This window comes from Pipistrellus kuhlii, unplaced genomic scaffold (genome assembly GCF_014108245.1).
Source record: "Pipistrellus kuhlii isolate mPipKuh1 unplaced genomic scaffold, mPipKuh1.p scaffold_m20_p_2, whole genome shotgun sequence".
Classification (NCBI taxonomy): Eukaryota; Metazoa; Chordata; class Mammalia; order Chiroptera; family Vespertilionidae; genus Pipistrellus; species Pipistrellus kuhlii.
In genome coordinates this window covers 124,834,548-124,852,925 of record NW_023425515.1, presented here as the reverse complement: position 1 = coordinate 124,852,925, position 18,378 = coordinate 124,834,548, and the positions used below count along the sequence as shown (strand labels likewise).

At 41.0% G+C, this 18,378-nt stretch overlaps 1 protein-coding gene and 1 long non-coding RNA gene across 2 annotated transcripts in view; one reads left to right on the top strand and one right to left on the bottom strand.

Moving 5' to 3' along the window:
• Positions 1 to 8,081, top strand: part of LOC123652685 — a 37,262-nt gene extending 29,181 nt beyond the window's left edge. Inside the window, exon 3 of the long non-coding RNA XR_006742145.1 lies at positions 7,008 to 8,081. This is a non-coding gene — a long non-coding RNA (uncharacterized LOC123652685). The remainder of the gene's footprint in view (positions 1 to 7,007) is intronic.
• An 818-nt stretch (positions 8,082 to 8,899) lies between these two features.
• LOC118723918 (ATP synthase-coupling factor 6, mitochondrial-like) lies at positions 8,900 to 9,819 on the bottom strand. The gene has a single exon (XM_036446733.2). The coding sequence runs from the start codon at positions 9,380 to 9,382 to the stop codon at positions 8,987 to 8,989; it is 396 nt and encodes a 131-aa protein (XP_036302626.2). The 5' UTR covers positions 9,383 to 9,819; the 3' UTR covers positions 8,900 to 8,986.
• Between the last annotated feature and the right edge of the window lie 8,559 nt (positions 9,820 to 18,378).

Below are 18,378 nucleotides of genomic sequence, written 5' to 3'. Positions count from 1 at the left end.
TAGCCTTGGACTGTAGTCCTGCCTAGAATGTCGGGAGCAGAAATGGTATAAACACTGTCAGGCACAATTAGAGAAAAGGCCCGACTGCAGGTCACTTCATGGCTTCTGCCCAGAGAGAAGTACTAACTGCCACTCATCTTCCAAAACTCAGCTCATATGCCACTTCCTCTGTAAAGTCACTGCTAATCCCCACTCAGAATTAGTAGTCTCTGTGGATTTTTACACTTCTGGTGCTAGACGGTCAAATTTCTATTCATAGTATTTCCGGGTCCTTTTCTGGATTTTTTTCCCACCTCCCTGGAGACACAGATCTGAGATTGTTCAGATTTTACTGCCCAGCATCTGAGAGTTTTCTTAGACAAAGGGGGACAAAAAGAACTCTTTGGTGAATGAAATAGAAACCCCACACTATCTTAAAAACAAAAAACAAAAAACAAAAACCCAAATGGCAGAACTGGCCTCAGACCTTGCTGCATTTTAAAATTACAAACCAACATCTATATGCAAAGAAGAAAGATGGGACGTCATGATTGTATGCTCAGTCCATGCCAAAGAGAGAAATTGGTTCCATCGAGAGCCAAGGTCTCTTGTACAACTCAATTTGATCCCCAATGGCCAAGCTGATTAATTGTCAGCTCCAGCCTTTCTTCCCAGTAAACCCTAATCCCTCATAATTTGCCATGAAATGAGTGGGAGTTGGCTGTTGCTGGCGTGAATAACGGAGGTCTGGTTCAAAGCTCCCCAGGCCTATTTAGGCAAGATGGGGATGGGGCTGCGCCCCAAAGAGGAGCAGGTGGAATGAGGATTAGGTCACGTGGTGCAGATGGGGCTGCAGTGGGCAGGCAGCTGGTGAGGTCCCAGGTGTGTGTGAGTTGGCAGGGGTACAAAGAGAGGAGAGCTGCAAACAGCTCAAAGTCCCTGGGCTGTGCAGCTGCTTGTTTGGCACTTCGCAGGACCCACCTGTAGTGTTGATGGACACAACCCGCTGCTAGGAGCTGGGAACATGAAAGGTGTGGCGGCCCCACCCCTCCCGGCAGAAGGCAGGGAAGCAAGCTTGCTCAGGGCTACCGAGCAAAGGATGTCTCTGGCACTGTGTAGCCCCCCGTGCTTACTGGCTTTTTTTCTCAAAAGGTGGCCTTTGGAGGACTAAGATAAAGATATTTATTTTCTTTCCAATCTGGGGCCTATTCCCAAGTACACGCAGAAAGTGAAAACCCCCCCGAGCTGGAGAGTTAAGTCAACAGGCAGAGATGCTCAGGGGAAAAAAACACAGGCTCAAGGCCGAGAGCAAAAAATAAATGATGATCCCTTGTCCTGGGCTGCGGGGAGTTCATGTAAACAAACTCATCATAACAAGCCCTCCGTAATCTGTTTCTGTCCCAGCGCTAATCGCTTCTGTGGTTTCTGCAGGGTAGAAGGCATTCTCGTGCTGAGGCTAGTATTTCAGATTTAGTTACTGTGAATTATGGAACTTCGCTTGATCCCCGAGGACAAAAGGGAACTGCTGGCCACAGATCCAAACAACTGCTGTTCCTGCAGGTGAAACAGCAATCTTTCTTGGGTGCCCGGGGTTGTGAAGAGCAGTGATCTCTTCTCTCCAAGTTAAGGGCAGCCTCCAGAACAATCCCAGAGCAGGTTAAGTCCATTCCTCACCACTTACTGCTCTGTTTTAGCTTCTCTCATCTCTGCTTTTAAATGCAATTCCTAGAGCCTGCTGAACTGCCTACACGCAACATCAATCCACCCATTCTTCTTACTCAGAATCCCAGTGTGTGTGTTTGGAGGGGGGCGGGGAGACATGGGAACAAGAGCATCACACGCAGGACTCACAGACAGACAGACAGACAGACTCTGAAGCATCTGGGAATGGCTGTGACATTGATGGTCAAGAAGACATAAGCAGAGAACGTGTGGGAAAGACTTTTGTTTTCCCTATTCAAGCCCCGCCCACTGGAGATCACCCTTCTTTCCTACCTGGAGTGAAGACACGGCATCTAGAGTACCTCTCGTTCCCATGAAGCTATCTGCAAAGGTGTTGGGGCAGGGGTAGAGAAGGAGGCAGGCCCTCAGTGGCATCGCTGAGCCCTACCACCAGCCCTGACTACTTACCCCTGAACTTCCTGTTACAGAGGAGAACCCTGTGGTTCCCAAACCCCAGTGGGCATTGGAAGCACCTGAAGGGCTCATTAAGCCCAGGTTTCTGAGCTCTCCCTCCAGAAAGTCTGATTCAGAATGTCTAGATGGGGGCCGGAAGCAAGTTCCCAGGGGATGCTGCTGCCCATGCCCGGGGATCATGCTTTGAGAACTACTCAGAAAATTGTTTAGGCTGCCGTCTGTTGAAGCCACTGTTTTCCTAGATTCATACCATCCCCACTCATACACTCTTAACACCTCAAGAACTATCTACCTCACCTAATCTTTTACCTCCAGAAAGGGGCTGAAAAGGCATTTAACAACGAGGAGTAAATAACCAATGAGGTTTATAATGTACTAGAGGCCCGGTGCATGGATTTGTGCACCAATGGGGTCTCTCCACCTGGCCTGCAGTATCAGGCTGAAACTGGCTCTCCAATATCTCCGGAGGGGTCCTGAATTGAGAGAGGGTGCAGGCCAGGCCAAGGGACACCACTGGTGCACAATCTGCCAAGGAGGAATGTGGGAGGGCTCCATGCATGGCAGCCTGTCTTGCTCAGTCTTAATCAGCTAGGCCCCAGCAGTAAGCTAACCTACCCGTCATAGTGAGGGGTCGACTGTCTACCCCCTGGTGGTCAGTGCACGTCACAGTGAGCTGTTGAGTGGCTTTAGAATATCATTAGTATATTACTCTTTGCTTGATTGAACAGCTGACCAGTCAACTGGATACTTAGCATGTTAGGATTTTATTATATAGTATTTGGGTTCTGGTCAGAGAGGAATCATTAATTCAAAGAAATGAATCTTGGTGTTTAACTTTGGGGCATCATTGCAGCCAAATGCAATGATGACATATTTTGGAGCGGGATAACTTACCTGGAACCTCTGAAATCATACCAGAGACTCTCACCTTTTATAATTAAGGTGGATTTTCTCTGGCACATTTTCCTTCTTTCTAGAGGCAGTAGAATACATTAGCTATTGAACTTGGGGGAAAGGTTAAACTACTTGGTACCTCAGTTTTCTCATCTGTAAAATTGGAATGATACTCATCACAGGGGCTCATTGTAAGATGAAAGTGATGTGGGGAATTAGAAGCCACCTGAGTGTTCATCATTGGGAAGATGGGCCAGTAAGATGTGTGAATGAATATGACAGATGATTATGTAGCAGTCAGAAGCAAGAAAATAGTGCACAGCAGCAACACAGACCTTAAAAACACATTGCTTAGTGAATAAAGACATATGATGAAAAATTTTAATAAAAAAATAAAAATAGGTGCATACTCAAAAAGACTCATTATACACAGTATAAACAAAGATATGTATTAAATATATTATATTGGTTGACTGTGAAGGGCGAAGGAATGGGAGTAGGACATGGATATGAAAATGTTTTTAAAAAAGAAAACAAATGTCTATGAGGTTGACAAAAATAAAAGTATCTGATGATACCAAATTTTAATGGAAACATGGAGAAAAGGAAGCTCTCCTACCCTGTTAATAGGAGTGCAAATTAGTGCAAATCTGTGGTACAGCCTACTATTATTCCCAATATTGATTTCCCTTCTTCTACGAAGTTGAACCCTGATTCTGTAATCTGGCACATGGCCACTCAGAATAACTCTCCATTTCCCAGACTCCTTGGAAGCTAGTTGTGTCCATGTGAATAGGTTCTAGCCAATGGTAGATGATTGGAAGTGCCACTTGAAATTTCTGGGGAGTATCCTTAAACCAGGGGAACGTCTGGTCTGAGGGCCATATAAGGCCTGAGAAATCATTTGGTCTAGCCCTCATTAGGGGTGAGTTAATTAAATGTTTGACCAAATATAGCAGGCTCATTTTTAAGTTGATAATTTTGTATAGTCCTTGAATGATATTATAAATATCCAAATGGTCCTTGGCAGAAAAAAGTTCTCCATCCTTGTTTAAATGACAGGGTCTCCATAAATAAGTGGGGACAAAAGGGGTGGCAGAGTGAGATGGAAATGATCAGTCACGTCTAAAGGCTCCCTGTTAGTTGACCCAGCCCAAAATGCACAGCAAGTAAATAAAAAATACTTATGCTATCCTGGAAGGAAGAGGAAAATAGCCCTGGAATACACAAAATACATTATATAACTTGGCCTTTGGCATTGCTGTACTCTAAGAGCATGAAACTGTTAGGAGCGGGTAGCCTTAACCAATTTGAAGCGTTAGCACAGGGGTAAAAGAAGTTTTTATAATCACTTTCTAAGCCTCTGCTTCAGCCCGGAAATATATTAACCAAGATGGCGTTCCCTTTTTGTGCACTATTCAACACACGCATAAATAAATATCTCAGAGCTTGTTTTTGATAATTGTGCGATCTCTTGAAGAAAAAGATTATGAATTTAATTTAAGATTTCTCTTTCTTAAAAGAAAGAAAAGAAAAGAAAAGCTATATGGTTCTTAGTCAGCTGCTTGTTTCAATAACAGTTTGTCTACCACTAAAAACCGCAGCTCCACATCTGTTCCTAATAAAAATCTATAATCAGCAATGCCCATTGCCTTTCAAAACTTATTTTCTTCATCCCCAAACTATGCACAGACCTGGCCAAAGCTTATTTCTGTTGTCACCAAGACATAATGGCATTGCGTTGATTCCAGGATAAATAAATCAGCCGTGATTCCAAGTAGAATCAGTGTCAGCCACTTAGGCGATTGAAAATTTGAGCCTTAATTGCAAATTGACGTTTTCACTTATTAAAATGCTGGAGTATGCGGGTTTTTTGTTTTTGAGTTTACGACATTCAAACCTTGGTGATACTTTGTTTCAGGTCACAAGGCTAACAGACATTTGATAATAAAAACAGTCCCCATTTTCTGGAAAAAACAGACTCTGGAGGCAGCAGCCCTTCAGCACCCTCTCCACAAGAAACATTTACTTACAGAAATGGTGGACTTCGCATGGAGCCTGGAAGACAACAGGCCGGGCCACTATCTAGCTAAGAACGTCAGCTGGAACTGGCCTGTGGCCTGCAGGCTCCGGGATAAGAGGATGCGGAGTGGTCTGCAGGCCCAGTGGGGCAGAGTGCCCTGTTGCTCTGTGAGAACCAGCCCCTCAGGAAAAGATAAATGCACCTCGGGGTGAAAGTGTAGTGCCTCTTTTCCTGGCAGGGACAAACCCTATGTATTTTCTTTTTCCTCCGAGAAGAGTTGGTTTTCAATGTTTTCTCAGCTTTGAGCCATTTACAAAGAGAAGCATGTGTAGGGAGCTTCAGGAAATTTCTGTTTGTCCTAAAGCTATAGCAAAATAGGGTGAGTGTGCAGAGCAGTGGCTTGAAGCAACAGGAGACTCAGCGGGCCCAGTGCACAGTCGCACAGGCAGAGAGGGAGGAGGGGTCTGGAGCGGCTGTGAGACCCCGTAGCCTTGGGAGCCGCCCTGAGAGCTCCCGGCTCAGGATTTATAACTCCAGGACGACTAGCTTCACAGCTCAGCGGGGGACACCTACCATTGGTCACTGTAGACAATGCTATTCCTAGTTCTACTGCTTACATCTAAGAGGCATCTTTTAGCTACAACCAAATTATTAAAAGATGCTGAAAACAGCATATTCTCTTGTGCATTTAAAAAAAAAATAAAAAAAGGATGTGCATTTAAAAAAAAATTAAAAACCATAGTTTTTACACTCAAGGCCTATAGAGAGTGATATATTGACCAAGGCTTTGTGTGGGAGAGGGAGGGGGTCTAAACGCATGGAAGGGCATGAAAAGGGCTATTCGATATTGTAGGTAAAGGAAGATCCCATGGGAGAATGACTTCAGGATTTTTTTTTCTACCAGGAAACTCTCCTTTGTGAAGTGTAAGAACACTGGTTTAGCCCTAAATCTATTAGGGCTGTGCTGGTTTGTGCTCCTTTCAGTGAGTTTGTGTATAATAGGGGTGTCGAACTCAATCAGAGAAGGGGCCAAAATCTAAAATCCAGCCTAAATCGTGGGCCGAATGGTTTACTGAACAGTCATAAACTGTCATTGTGATGGAAACGCAGCGGAGTGCAGTGATGACAGCGCTGTGCGGGCCACATTGCAAGGCCTGGCGGGACGGATTTGGCCCGCGGGCCTTGTGTTTGACACATGTGGTGTATAAAGAGAGAAATAACTGGGCTTTATGCACCGATGTCAGCAGCAGATTGTCCCAGAAACCCTTGAGCAAGCTGGGATTGTGTTCCCAGGAGGGCGGAGGTAGAATTGCCTCCTGACCCTCCACGAACTGAAGAGTCAAAAGTAGCCAAGGGGCCGCCACACTACGGGAATCCCGGATAGAATGAGGAAGAGCTACAAGGTGTCCTGTGAGGCCAGAGACGGGAGGCCCCTGGCCCGGGCTGACAATTCCAGAGCCCTACCCCTCGTGTCCGTTTGCACAGGGACATCTGTGTTGGGTGCATGAGGTGAAGGGTGTTATTTTTGCATGGGCACCTGGAAGGAGAAGGGGAAGAAGAGGAGAAGAGGATCCAAGGTCTTCATTCCTCACCACCCTGAAGGTTTGCCCAGAAACCGTAAAATCCGAACCTCGTGTAGACCCAAGCCCAGAAACAGCTGGGGTCACTAAAGTCTCGAGCAGAATCAGAGCTGCTTGCCCTCCTCCCCTCACTCCCAGAGCCCACAGAGGATCTGCGGGGCTGCGGAGAGGAAGCTCCAAGGTGGCTCAGGTGCCGGGCCTGGGGAGGACACTGGCTGTAGGAACATCGGGCAAGGGCCTTGGCAGAGCTGAAATGGAAGCATGTAAACAGAAATACTAGTAAACTGAGGAAGATGTGTAGAGACCCTGCAATTACAGCAAGCAGAAGGTGGTAGAAGCTAAGGCCCCTTATGGTTTCTATTTCAATGTAAATATAATCTTATTTGTATCCACAGGAGGATGAAGCTTGATGTATTCAACTTATGCACATAAAGAACCAAGACATACCCATCGCACCCCCAGCCAAGTCTCTGCCCACTGAAGAGACGAATCTGCCAACCTCAGGCTTCCAGGGGACAACCAGAGTCTGTAGAGGGTCCGTGACTGAGAACTACGTGGCCTTTGCCCGAGAAGGAGGTCCTTGGCCGAGGGCAGTGTGGAATGGCAGCAAATGGCCCTGGGCCTGCTTTCTGTCTTCATCAGTGCACTCATTTATTCAACCAATGTTTGCTGAGCACCTAATATGTACTGTGTACTATTCTAGGTGCCAGAGATACTGGGGTGAACAAAAAGGACAAAAGCTCCTGCCATCATGGGGCTTACGTTTTAAAAAGCAGGCCGATCATAGGGCATGTTCTCAAACTGCATGGCACATTAGACCATCATGAGGGCTAAGGGTGGAAATAAAGCAGGGAAGTTGGACAGAAAGAGTATGACCTCAGAAAGGGTGGTCAGGAGACATTTCAGATAAGGGAGGTGGCATTTGAATGGAGCATGGAATGAGCTATGTAGACACTTGCATTCTCCAGGCTCGAATTGGGGTTCAGCTGTAGAGTCTGCAGGGCCCACACCCTGACCTCAGGTTGCCAGTTCCCCTGCAGCGAGAAAACGCTGATGTCTGGGGGACCCCAGAGTCCTCCCACTCTGGAGACAGGCGCAGGCTCAGCAAACTTCAAAGGGGCCCCTGTAAAGGCTCTTGTTACAAAGTAAGAGACCTTTACAATATGGGATATTTCCATTTAAAAAAAAATCCTTTTTACTAGAAAAGCAAACAATTTTGGGGAAACTGTTGCTGATACAAAGGCAAAAGAGATGGGGCTGTTTAGGATTAAGTAATGTACATACTGTGAAGCAGGATGAAACTTGTCTTTGGGAGGGGGAGTTGAGGGGCAGAAGGTAATATGCCCCTGCAGGTTGAGGTTTGCACACAGGATTGGCAAGTGCTGGCTTTCAGCAGAGCAATGGTTCGAAAAAGCAGGGAACTTTTCAGGTGAAGGGGGCTGGCTCGCTGAGACTTTGCTGATAAGTGACAAAAATTATGTTGTTAATAATGGACATTTTTAGTGTTAAAGCCTCCACTGAAACAGAATGCATAAATTAGCACTCTTAGGAGAACTGTTTAGAGGAAAGAACAGAATGGGGATCATGAACCCAATTAAGTGACATCTTTCAGGCCTCTGATGAGAAATTCCGGAGGGAATGGAGAATGAGTAAGATGCTCTGAATGCACAGAAACTTGGTAACGCTGACAAGTGTGTGTGCTTTGTTGCATAGCAGAATTCTCAGCTGATTTTATAACTGAGATTTATGTCTCTAACAAAATAAGGTCCGAGCAAAAGAATGACTCTGCTAGTTTTTTTCTGGGAGGGATTAGTTCTCTAAAGATATTGTTTAGTTTGCCGCATTATCATTTTTTTTCTAAATGGTCCACATTGCCCCAAGTGGGGACTCCAAATCCAGTGTCCCCATCAAATCCATTTCCCCATTGAATGAGGAATGCAGTAATACTATGCTTAAACCTCATTGCTATCTGTGAAGAACCCAATAAGAATCATTGGCATTAAGAAGGACTATTAAGGTGTCCAGACATCCCGCTTTGGGCTAGACAGTCCCGATTTTTAACAATTTGGGACTTTTTAAAAACACCGTGGGATGCAGGACAAATTGTTAAAAAGCAGGACTGTCCTGCCAAAAGCGGGACTAGTCACTTTATATATAGGGAAGGAAAAAAGTGCACAGGAAAAAAAAAAAAGAATTGCACATTGATTATTCCCCCCTTCCTCTCCTCCCCCGCCCTCCAACATCATCAAATAATTTATTTGGAATTCGAATGAAAGAATATTTGACAGTTGTTGAAATGTATGTTTATACTGATACTTCTGATCAGTTGTACAACTTATCTAGGGAAAATTACCAGATAAAAATGTACATTTCTTTAAGCATGGGGTTTTTCAATGTCTTCCAGTTTGGGATCTTCAAGTCTGAAGTCAGGGAACACAGTCATGTCTGCCATACCGTACATTTGCTTCTCCACTCGCTGATGCTCTGGGCCAGTACCAGCAGGTTCCCCAGCTGACTGTCGCTTAGTTCTGTGTCCTCTAACCTTGTCCACAAAGAGTTTCTGAACAGGATCAAGCTTCTTATCAAATGTCACAGCTGTAACGCCAGCATTCCTCCTCAAATGGGCCGAGACTGCAGACTGAGAGGCAGAGGAGAGCGGGAACAGTCTCTGAAGAATCCCGCCGACTCTGTCACTCACACTCATCCCAAGCTGCCAGGGCCACCGCCAATGCCATCGTCCTCCTGATTGCTTTCTAGTAAAACTGTTCATTCTACCACAAAGTTGAGGGAATTAAGCAGAAACAGATAGGTTTACTTAAACCCAACTGCTCTACTATGGTGCATGCTGCTTTAACCCTATTTTGACATTAGCTATTAAATAAATGGTGACATTTTTCACAGCTATGAAACAACTGAGCTGAAGTTATCCATATCTACAGGATTATTCTGTATTTAATTCTAATGTATAAGGGTTGGAAAAATTATTTGGCTATATAACAGACTCACAGATTGCACAGATTCTGTCCAACAAAATGGCTATTTGTCAGGAATTGTAACAGAGTTTTTAAAAAATTAAAACAGAAAATAGCAATAATAGCAACAATTTATTGAGTGCCTACTATGTGACAGAGATTTTACATGTTGTTTATATCTCTAATCCTTCCAACAATTCTGAAAAATTGTTGTTCCACTTATTCATGCATTCATTGCTTGATTACTATATATATATATATATATATATATATATATATATATATATATATATATCTCCATCCTGATTGGGTCAAATCACAGTCTGAGCATGCTGGGAAGATGCTCTAACTGAGCTACTCAACCAGGGGAAACCCACATGACAATTAATCGACAATCCAAAAAAAAAAAAGTATATTTTATGTTGTGTTTTTTTTAAAAGCATTTTTATGGCATTTTTGTTTGGTATTCCTAAAAGTTCTAAGTTGTAAGTAAAAAATCATTTGATTATGGGCCAGCTCTGCTGTACACCCACATTATCACTGACCTCCGCTGAGTCTGTTTCTTCATGTGTTAGAATGGGGGAGGGGGGGTGGTAATAACTCTCTCACAAGCTGTTGCTCAGACTCTTTAGCATGACATTCTATATAGAACCTTATGTTATCCGTTCCAGTCCAATCTACTGTTCCTTCTATCACGCTGAGTACCTGGCATCTTGCCCCTTTGAGCTTGTTTTTTTCCTCTTCCAACAGACCAAATAGTTCTGGCTCTATTTTATTCCTTATCCAGGGTGACCCAGCACTGCCTTGCCTATGGGTCTCTCCTCGGCTTGGAAACCTTTTCCTGCATCTTCAGCCTGAATTAAGGGTTCCCCCCGCACTTTTACATGAACCATAGTTTCCCATCTGGACCATGTCTTAATCCTTGAATACTGTGCTCTACGCAGAGCGGTATTCAATAAATGCTGAATCAGATCACTGGGTCAAATGAGAATTCTATTTTTAATTTTTTGAAGAAACTCCATACTATTTTCCACAGTGACTGCAGCAACTGCATTCCCATCAACAGTGCATGAGGGTCCCTTTTTCTCCATATCCTTGCCAGCACTTGTCATTGTTGATTTGTTGATGATAGCCATTCTGACAGGTGTGAGATGATACCTCATTGTCCTTTTGATTTGCATCTCTTAGATGATTTGTGACTTTGAGGATGTTTTCATATGTCTCTTGGCCTTCTGTATGTCCACTCTCATAAAGTGTCTATTTAAGTCCTTTGCCCATTTTTTATTGGACTGTTGCTCTTCCTTTTGTTAAGATGTTTGATTCCCTATAAATTTTGGAGATTAAGCTCTTATTGGATATAACATTGGTAAATATGTTCTCTCATGCAGTGAGCTTTCTTGTTTTGTTCATTTTTTTTTCTGTGCAGAAGATTTTTATTTTTATGTAGTCCCATTTGTTTATTTTCTCCTTAGTTTCCATTGCCTTAAGAGCTGTATTGGTAAAGATATTGCTACTAAATATGTCTGATATTTTGCTGCCTATGGATTCTTATAAAATTTTTATGCTTTCCCATCTTATGTTTAATTCCTTTATTCATTTTGAGTTTATTTTTTGTGTATGATGTAAGTTGGTGGTCTAGTTAAAAATGAAACTCCCATTTGACCCAGGAATCTCATTTCTAGGAATATATCCCAAAAAATCAGAAAGAACATATGCATCCCTATGTTCATAGCAGCACAATTTACAATAGCTAAGATTTAGAACCAGCCTAAGTGCCCATCAGCAGATGAGTGGATTAAAAACAGTGGTACATCTACACAATGGAATACTATGCTGCTGCAGAAAGAAAGTACTCTTACCAATCACAACAGCATGGATGGACCTGGAGAGCACTATGCTAAGTGAAATAAGCCGGTTGGAGAAAGATAAATATCATATGATCTCACTCATTTGTAGGATATAATGCACAACATAAACTGATGAACAAAAATAGATGCAGAGACAGAGAAGCATCAAAAAGACTATCAAACTTCAGAGGGAAGGCAGGGGACAGGAGAAGGGTGGGGTAAGATATCAACCATATAAGTATAACCAATGGACACAGATACTAGGGAGATCAGGTCTTGTGCTGGGGGGTGAAGGTGGCTAGAGAGAAGTCAATGGGGGAAAAGGGGAAAAGGAGACATATGTAATACTATATATAATATTTTAAACAATAAAGAATTAAAACAAAATCAAATAAAAATAAATGATGAATGAAGGAATGAACCTTCCGGATTAGTGCAAGGAAGGGGAGGGGAGAAGGCTTTTTCCTTAGCTATACTCTACTCAATAATTAGTTTAGTTGCCAGAAATACATATAAAAAACATCACTTTAAACACAGCCTTTTCCAGTGAGGATCTGAGTCTCAGCCACTTAAAATCTCTTGCAAAACGCCAGTAAAGACATGATTTGGAGGGAAGGTAAACAGTAATCCCCAAATGTTTTGATTGTGTACTCCTATTATGAAAAAGGTGTTTTAAAAATATCTTATATTTTTAGTGTAAATACACTTGAAATTTTAGATAACCCCAATATATTGTACATCTACTTACTAGTATTTATTTATAAAGCATGTATGTATCATACTGTATTAACATAATATAAAAGACATATACAGAAAATGAATTTTTTAAGTATAGAAAGAAAAATAAAGTTTTAATATTTTCTTTTTATATCCCAATAAATGGTTTGGCACAAGAAATACTAATCTTGGCTGAGCAGCTATATTTTCTAGTGCAAGAAAAAAAATCATGTTTTCTTTTCCTAGGCTATACCCTGATGCTGGCCATTTCCTCTCTTTATTCAGGTTCTCCTACAAGACCACCAACACTCTTCAAATGCTGGTGAAATAAAACAGGAGGGTTTAAAGCTCTGTGTGCTCCATCTGCAAATGTCACTGTTTAATCTTTTCAAAGTTTGCTGTGAAGTAGAAAACATGGCCATGTGACACTCAACAGATTATTCCTGAATTCCTTGTTTGCTTTCATTGTGACCTGACTCAAAATTTATCTTCATTTTTTTTCCTTCAAACTCCTAGGATATGTGGTCATATGATTTAAATGGAGAAAGACATTGTTAAAACATTTATCAAGGAGTTATCACTTTTACAATGGTCTAATACTGTAGTCATTCTCTGCAACTTAAAGAAAAATTTAATAAATATTAAAACAAAAAGTTTTTTGAAAATGTATGCAATGCTCACCGTGTTAAAACTATTTTAATTGTTTATATGAGTGTGCACCTCCACACTCCATCCCCTCCCTCTTCCCCGCCCCCCCCCCCACACACACACACACATACACAAGAGGAAATATCAGATGAATATTCTCTGAAAAGTTAACAAGGTATATTCCAGGATGCTGAGATTGAGGCTAATTTTTTTTTTTCTTTCTTGTGCATTTCTGTAATTTTTTAAACATTCTATAAAAGCCAAGTGTTTATTTGTTTAAAACAAGATTATACATATAACTAATTATAAATAATTTACATAGATTTCTGTATTACAAACTTCCAATAGAAAAATTTAAAATATATTTTACAGTTATTAGTAGTGAGAAGAAAATTGTATATCATTTCAATTTTATAATACCTTTAAAATTTTTTTAATGTTATGTTGGTTTTATGTAAGAATATTGCATTTTAAATAAAATGATTTACAATGGAGCCTCACATTTAAATTGAGGATAAAAAGGCAGCCAGAGAATGGATCCAGAAGATCTTGCAAAATAATGGAATCAAGACAGATAGAAAGATCCTAAATCAGAAGGTGGGTGTATCTGGAGAAGATTAAGGTTGTAGCAAATCCCATACAATCCAAGTATGTGATAGTCCTTGTAAGGAAAACCATCACTATAAATAAACTAGAGGCCTTGTGCATGAAATTTGTGTAAGAGTTGGCCTTCCTTCCCCCAGCTGCTGACACCCAGGACCCAGGCTTCCCTCGCAGCCCCGGCTTCTTCCAGAAGGACATCCAGTCTAATTAGCATATTATGCTCTTATTATGTAGAATTCTAGTCCCCCATTTTTTTAAATTTAATTTAATTTTTTTTTTTTTTTTTTTTTTTGCAGAGTCTCAATTTGGTTCAGATGCCCATCTTCCCAAGTGCCCAAGTTGATCTAAGCTATGTCTGATGGTTTCCTTCCTCTTGTCATTGACTTTTTTTAAAGATTGATTTCAGAGAGGAAGAGAGAGAGAGAGAAACATAATGATGAGAGAGAATCATAAATAGGCTGCCTTCCTCATGCCCCTCACCAAGGACTGAGCCCACAACATGGGCATGTGCTTGGACCAGGAATACAACTATAATCTCCTGGTTTATAGATCTACACTCAACCACTGAGCTTGGCATCATTGGCTCTTTTAAGCAATCTCTGCCATGGGACCTAAGGGCAATTCTGTGGGGATATTCCAGATAGATGCAGATTTTCCCCTCCTGATGAGGTGTAAATAAAATAAACCAACTATTGAGGTGTAAATAAAATAAACCAAGGCAGACAGGATTTGAGAGGTCAAAATTCTGGAGAGAATTCTGGAAAGATGCCCACACTTGCCTATAGCTCTATCCATGAATGGTGTGGGGAGTATAGCTGGAGTAAATGAGAACAGGGACCACCTCACTGGGTGGAGTTTTCTATTTCCATTGGATGAACAGATAGAGGCTGAAGTTTGGGGTCCAACAAGATTGAAAACTCTTGGTACAGTTGAGACTCCCAAGGACTCTACCATGGAAATAAGAACAAACCATGAAAAGGTCACACCTAAAAAAGCCTAAAACCCACCTTTTACTAGATCACGTTGATTTGAAAATACCAGTATTCTATCTGCCTTCCAGACAGAAATCTTTGGTTGAACATATCATCAACCAGCACCTGACAATTTTTCATACACAATGTCTGACAATCAATAAAAATTTTACCAGTATATGAAAAAAAATATTTTAACAGTATATGAACAAATGGGGTCAAATGGCAAAAACCAAAAGAAGAGACAATATACATAGACCTAACGGTGACTTTTAAACAAGAATGTAAAAGTAACTCTGATTAACATGGTTAAGAAAATCAAGATAAATGAAGAATTTATTTCATCAGAAAAATCATGGGAATCTTACAGGGGGTATAAGGTACTGGTAATGTTCTATATCTTGATCTGTGTGGTGATTAACTAGGTGTTATGAAAAAAAATCTATTATTAAGCTGAACATTTAAGATGTGTGTATTTACATCACACTTTTTGTTGTTGTTAATCTTCACTTGAGGATATTTTCCCATTGATTTTTAGTGAGACTAGAAGGGAGAGGTGAGAGAAAGAGAGGAGAGAGAGAGAGAGAGAGAGAGAGAGAGAGAGAGAGAGAGAGAGGGAGAGAGAGAGAGAGAGAGAGAAAAAACAATGATGTGAGAGAGACACATCAAATCGTTGCTTCCTGCACATGCCCTGATAGGAACCAGTGATTGAGCCTGTAATCTAGGTATGTACCCTGGACCGGAATCAAACCTGAGACCCTTCAGTTTACAGCCAAGGCTCTATCTTCTGAGCCAAACTGGTTAGGACTATACCTTATACTTTTTAAGAGATTAAGTTAAAAAAAAAAAAAAGTGCTAAAGAGAGAGAGTCCTCTTTGCTGTACAACAAGCATCAAACCTTCACATGTGATCCTTCAAATTAATGTAATTCCCTCACCAGGAAGGAAGACACTATTGGTGTAATGAAGATGGCAAAGTTGAAAGTTTGAAATTACCTAGGTCCAAATGTTAAAACCAGTACCCAACAGGCACCAACCAATCAGAATGCACACACATTGTTAATCAGTTGGTGTGGTTCAACAGGTGTTTTCCATTCTTTCTAAAGATATGGAACCACTCAACTATGTCAGAATAGTCCTACTATAATGTTAAAAGAGTAGGGTTTAAATTCTAGATTTTCCACATATTAGATTACATATAATATTTGTGCAATCTTTAACAAATTATTAAACTCTTTTTGCCTGAGTTGCCTTATCTCAAGCAGGGGACATATCATGAAGTTTAAATAAAAGAATATATGAGTTAATAATACATGTTAAGATTGTAGAGAATACTTGGGACTTGGTTCCTGTTATTTCTTAAATTAAGTATTACTATTCTCATTTATGAAATTTTCCCAAGTGAAATAGTAAACTCCTTCCTTTTTAGGTTTTGACTTGGGTTTTCTGTTATTTGCCACAACCATCCCAATGCATTCATATGACCTCCAATAATGACAGGAGAATTAGGCAATAGGCCATTTGCCTTAAGGCAAAAATCCTTTCTGGATGAATACTTTTCTAAAGATTCTCTTAGGCTAGTTCTTTTCCCTTCTCTCTCCCCAAAATGAACCGAAACACATGTGTACCGCTTCCACTTATTTGCCATATTTCAACGATGATGCATGCACTCTTTTCACATTGCCTTATTTAGAACATTGCAACGCCCTGGCCATCTGGGTGCAGGGGTGCCTGTCCTTTCGAAGGCAGCAGCAGAGCTGCGCAACGTTTCCCCAGCCCGGCACCGCTCCTCTCGAGGGGTCACGCCAACGGAGTTCCATGTTGTTCTCAGCTGCTGCCTATGGCTACCAATACCCACCCACAGTGTTCCTTTTCTAAGTCTTGGTTTTAAATGGCCACTTCTATGGAATTCCACTTCCAGAATTCCTAAGAATATCATCCCAAGACAATCAATTAAGCAAACAAAAGCTATGTGCAGGAAGATGTTTATTGCAGGGTTTTCATAATAGTAAAAATTTGAAAATAATCTGAAGTTACAATAACAAGAAAATAGTTAAGTAAACGATGAACAGTTATGCAGTGGAATATTTCGTAGTCATAAAAAGGCTAGCTATAGAGATATACAGCAATGAGGAAAATAGTTACAAGATACTGCATTTTATAAACAGGATATAAAATTGTATAAAGAGAGCAAAATATGTTTGCAAAAGTACATAGAGGAAAAATATTTTTAAAAGTATACAAAAGTCTGACCATGTTAGGGGATGGTCATTCTTTTTTTCTCTGTATAAATAATTCTCTATAATAGAAGTATATTCAATTTATTAGTGGAAATTTTACAAATTAAATTAATTTAAAATAAATATGATTTTAATATATGATATCATTTGAAAATATAAAATTAAAAGCCAAAAAATTAAAATAAGGTTATGTGTAATCTGAGCATCTCATGTAACTCTCTATCAGATCCCTAAATTCTATGCTATAAATTGACCTGGAATTAATTTTAGTCATAACCCAAATCTCTTGAATGTGGTCAAGAAACAGGTAAAGGTAAAAAGTAAAAGGATTCTAGCAAGAAAAAAATGAATATCACAGCTTGGGCACTCTAGTCAGAGCTCCTATTAAAGGCCAGTTAGGCCCATTCTTGCCACAGTTCTACAAGCTAGAATTTTTAGGCCCATAGCACATGAGAAGCAGGAAATTAAAAAGTAATGGGGTTGCAAAAAGTGACATCTGCCAGCCTGACAGTATAGTCCAGAAGTAGAGAAAACCACCCCAAAGTGCACCAAAACATTTTGAAAATTATTTACTATTGGTGCCAAGCATAACTATATTCCAGTATTTTATATGGCAGTTGGCTCTAACAATTACACGGGAGCCCTAAAAAGCAAGATACTTAGTACCTTCCTTGGGATGCTGTCTACTCCAAGGACCATATGGAATATACATTTTAGAAAGATTACACTTAATGTGGCTTCTTTTAAAAACATATATCTTTGTATTTGTTTTGCTTTATAACACACACACACACTCACACACTTCTGCAAGGAATTGCTCACAGGCAATAGATGAGAAGTTATACTTGAACTTTCCCCCCAAAAGTGGCAACCTCTCTTCAAATTTCCCTCATTTTGCTCTGTTACTAAGGAAGCACTAAAAGAACATTTCCAGCCTCAAGGCTTGCAATGTGTCCTTTTGTCTCCTATCCTTTCCCTCCTCCACCCAAGCCTTTTCCCCTCTACACTCCTCCCCTCCACCGACTTATCTCAGACTTGGGCTGCACCAGTCTCCCGGGAATTAACATTGAGATATGTAAATGTCAGTTTCTATTATAGTTAACTAGGAACTCTTGGGCCAGGCAAGCACCCTTAGCCCTGGGAGATGCGTTCCACAGGGTCTGGGCTGCCTGCAGATCGCAACAGTCAGGCTGTTTGGAAAGTTTTAAGGTTGTTTGCTTTAGTGGATTTGTTCCAAGTGAGGCACATGTTTTTCAAATATGAATGCCAAAGATAACAAAAAATGCAAAGGAGAGGGGAAAGGGAGAACTCTCCAGAATATACTGGTCGACTCGGATAAGACTTACTAAACAGCGGAATGTTCAAGGGCGCTTGGCCCTCCACCACGTTTGGAATGACCCAGAAACACTGAGGTCAGAAACAATGTACATAATCACTTGGAAGACAGGGATGTGGGGCCCTTGAAAGTGTTTTACATCTTCTTGTTGCTTGGGGCAAAGGCCACTGCGTTATTCTGTTCTTTAGGCTGTTTACAGCTATCTTGGAGTGGGCTTTGTTGACAATTTTGTTTCCAAGTAATTTTCTAAAAACATCCTAATTACTGTTCCCTGTCATTAGTTTCTGTAATTTGTTTTCAGGGCCAATGGTCAGCACTGTAATTGTGTTTAGAACACTGAATGGGTTTCCACCATCATTTACTGCACTGCCCTGTTAAGCTTTCTTCTGCTTCTTGAACCTACTTTAGATTAAAAAGAGTACGCTATTTACAT

Bases quoted from the DNA above. Each gene is read 5' to 3' on its own strand.
- LOC118723918 (XM_036446733.2), bottom strand. From the start codon at position 9,382: ATGAACAGTTTTACTAGAAAGCAATCAGGAGGACGATGGCATTGGCGG.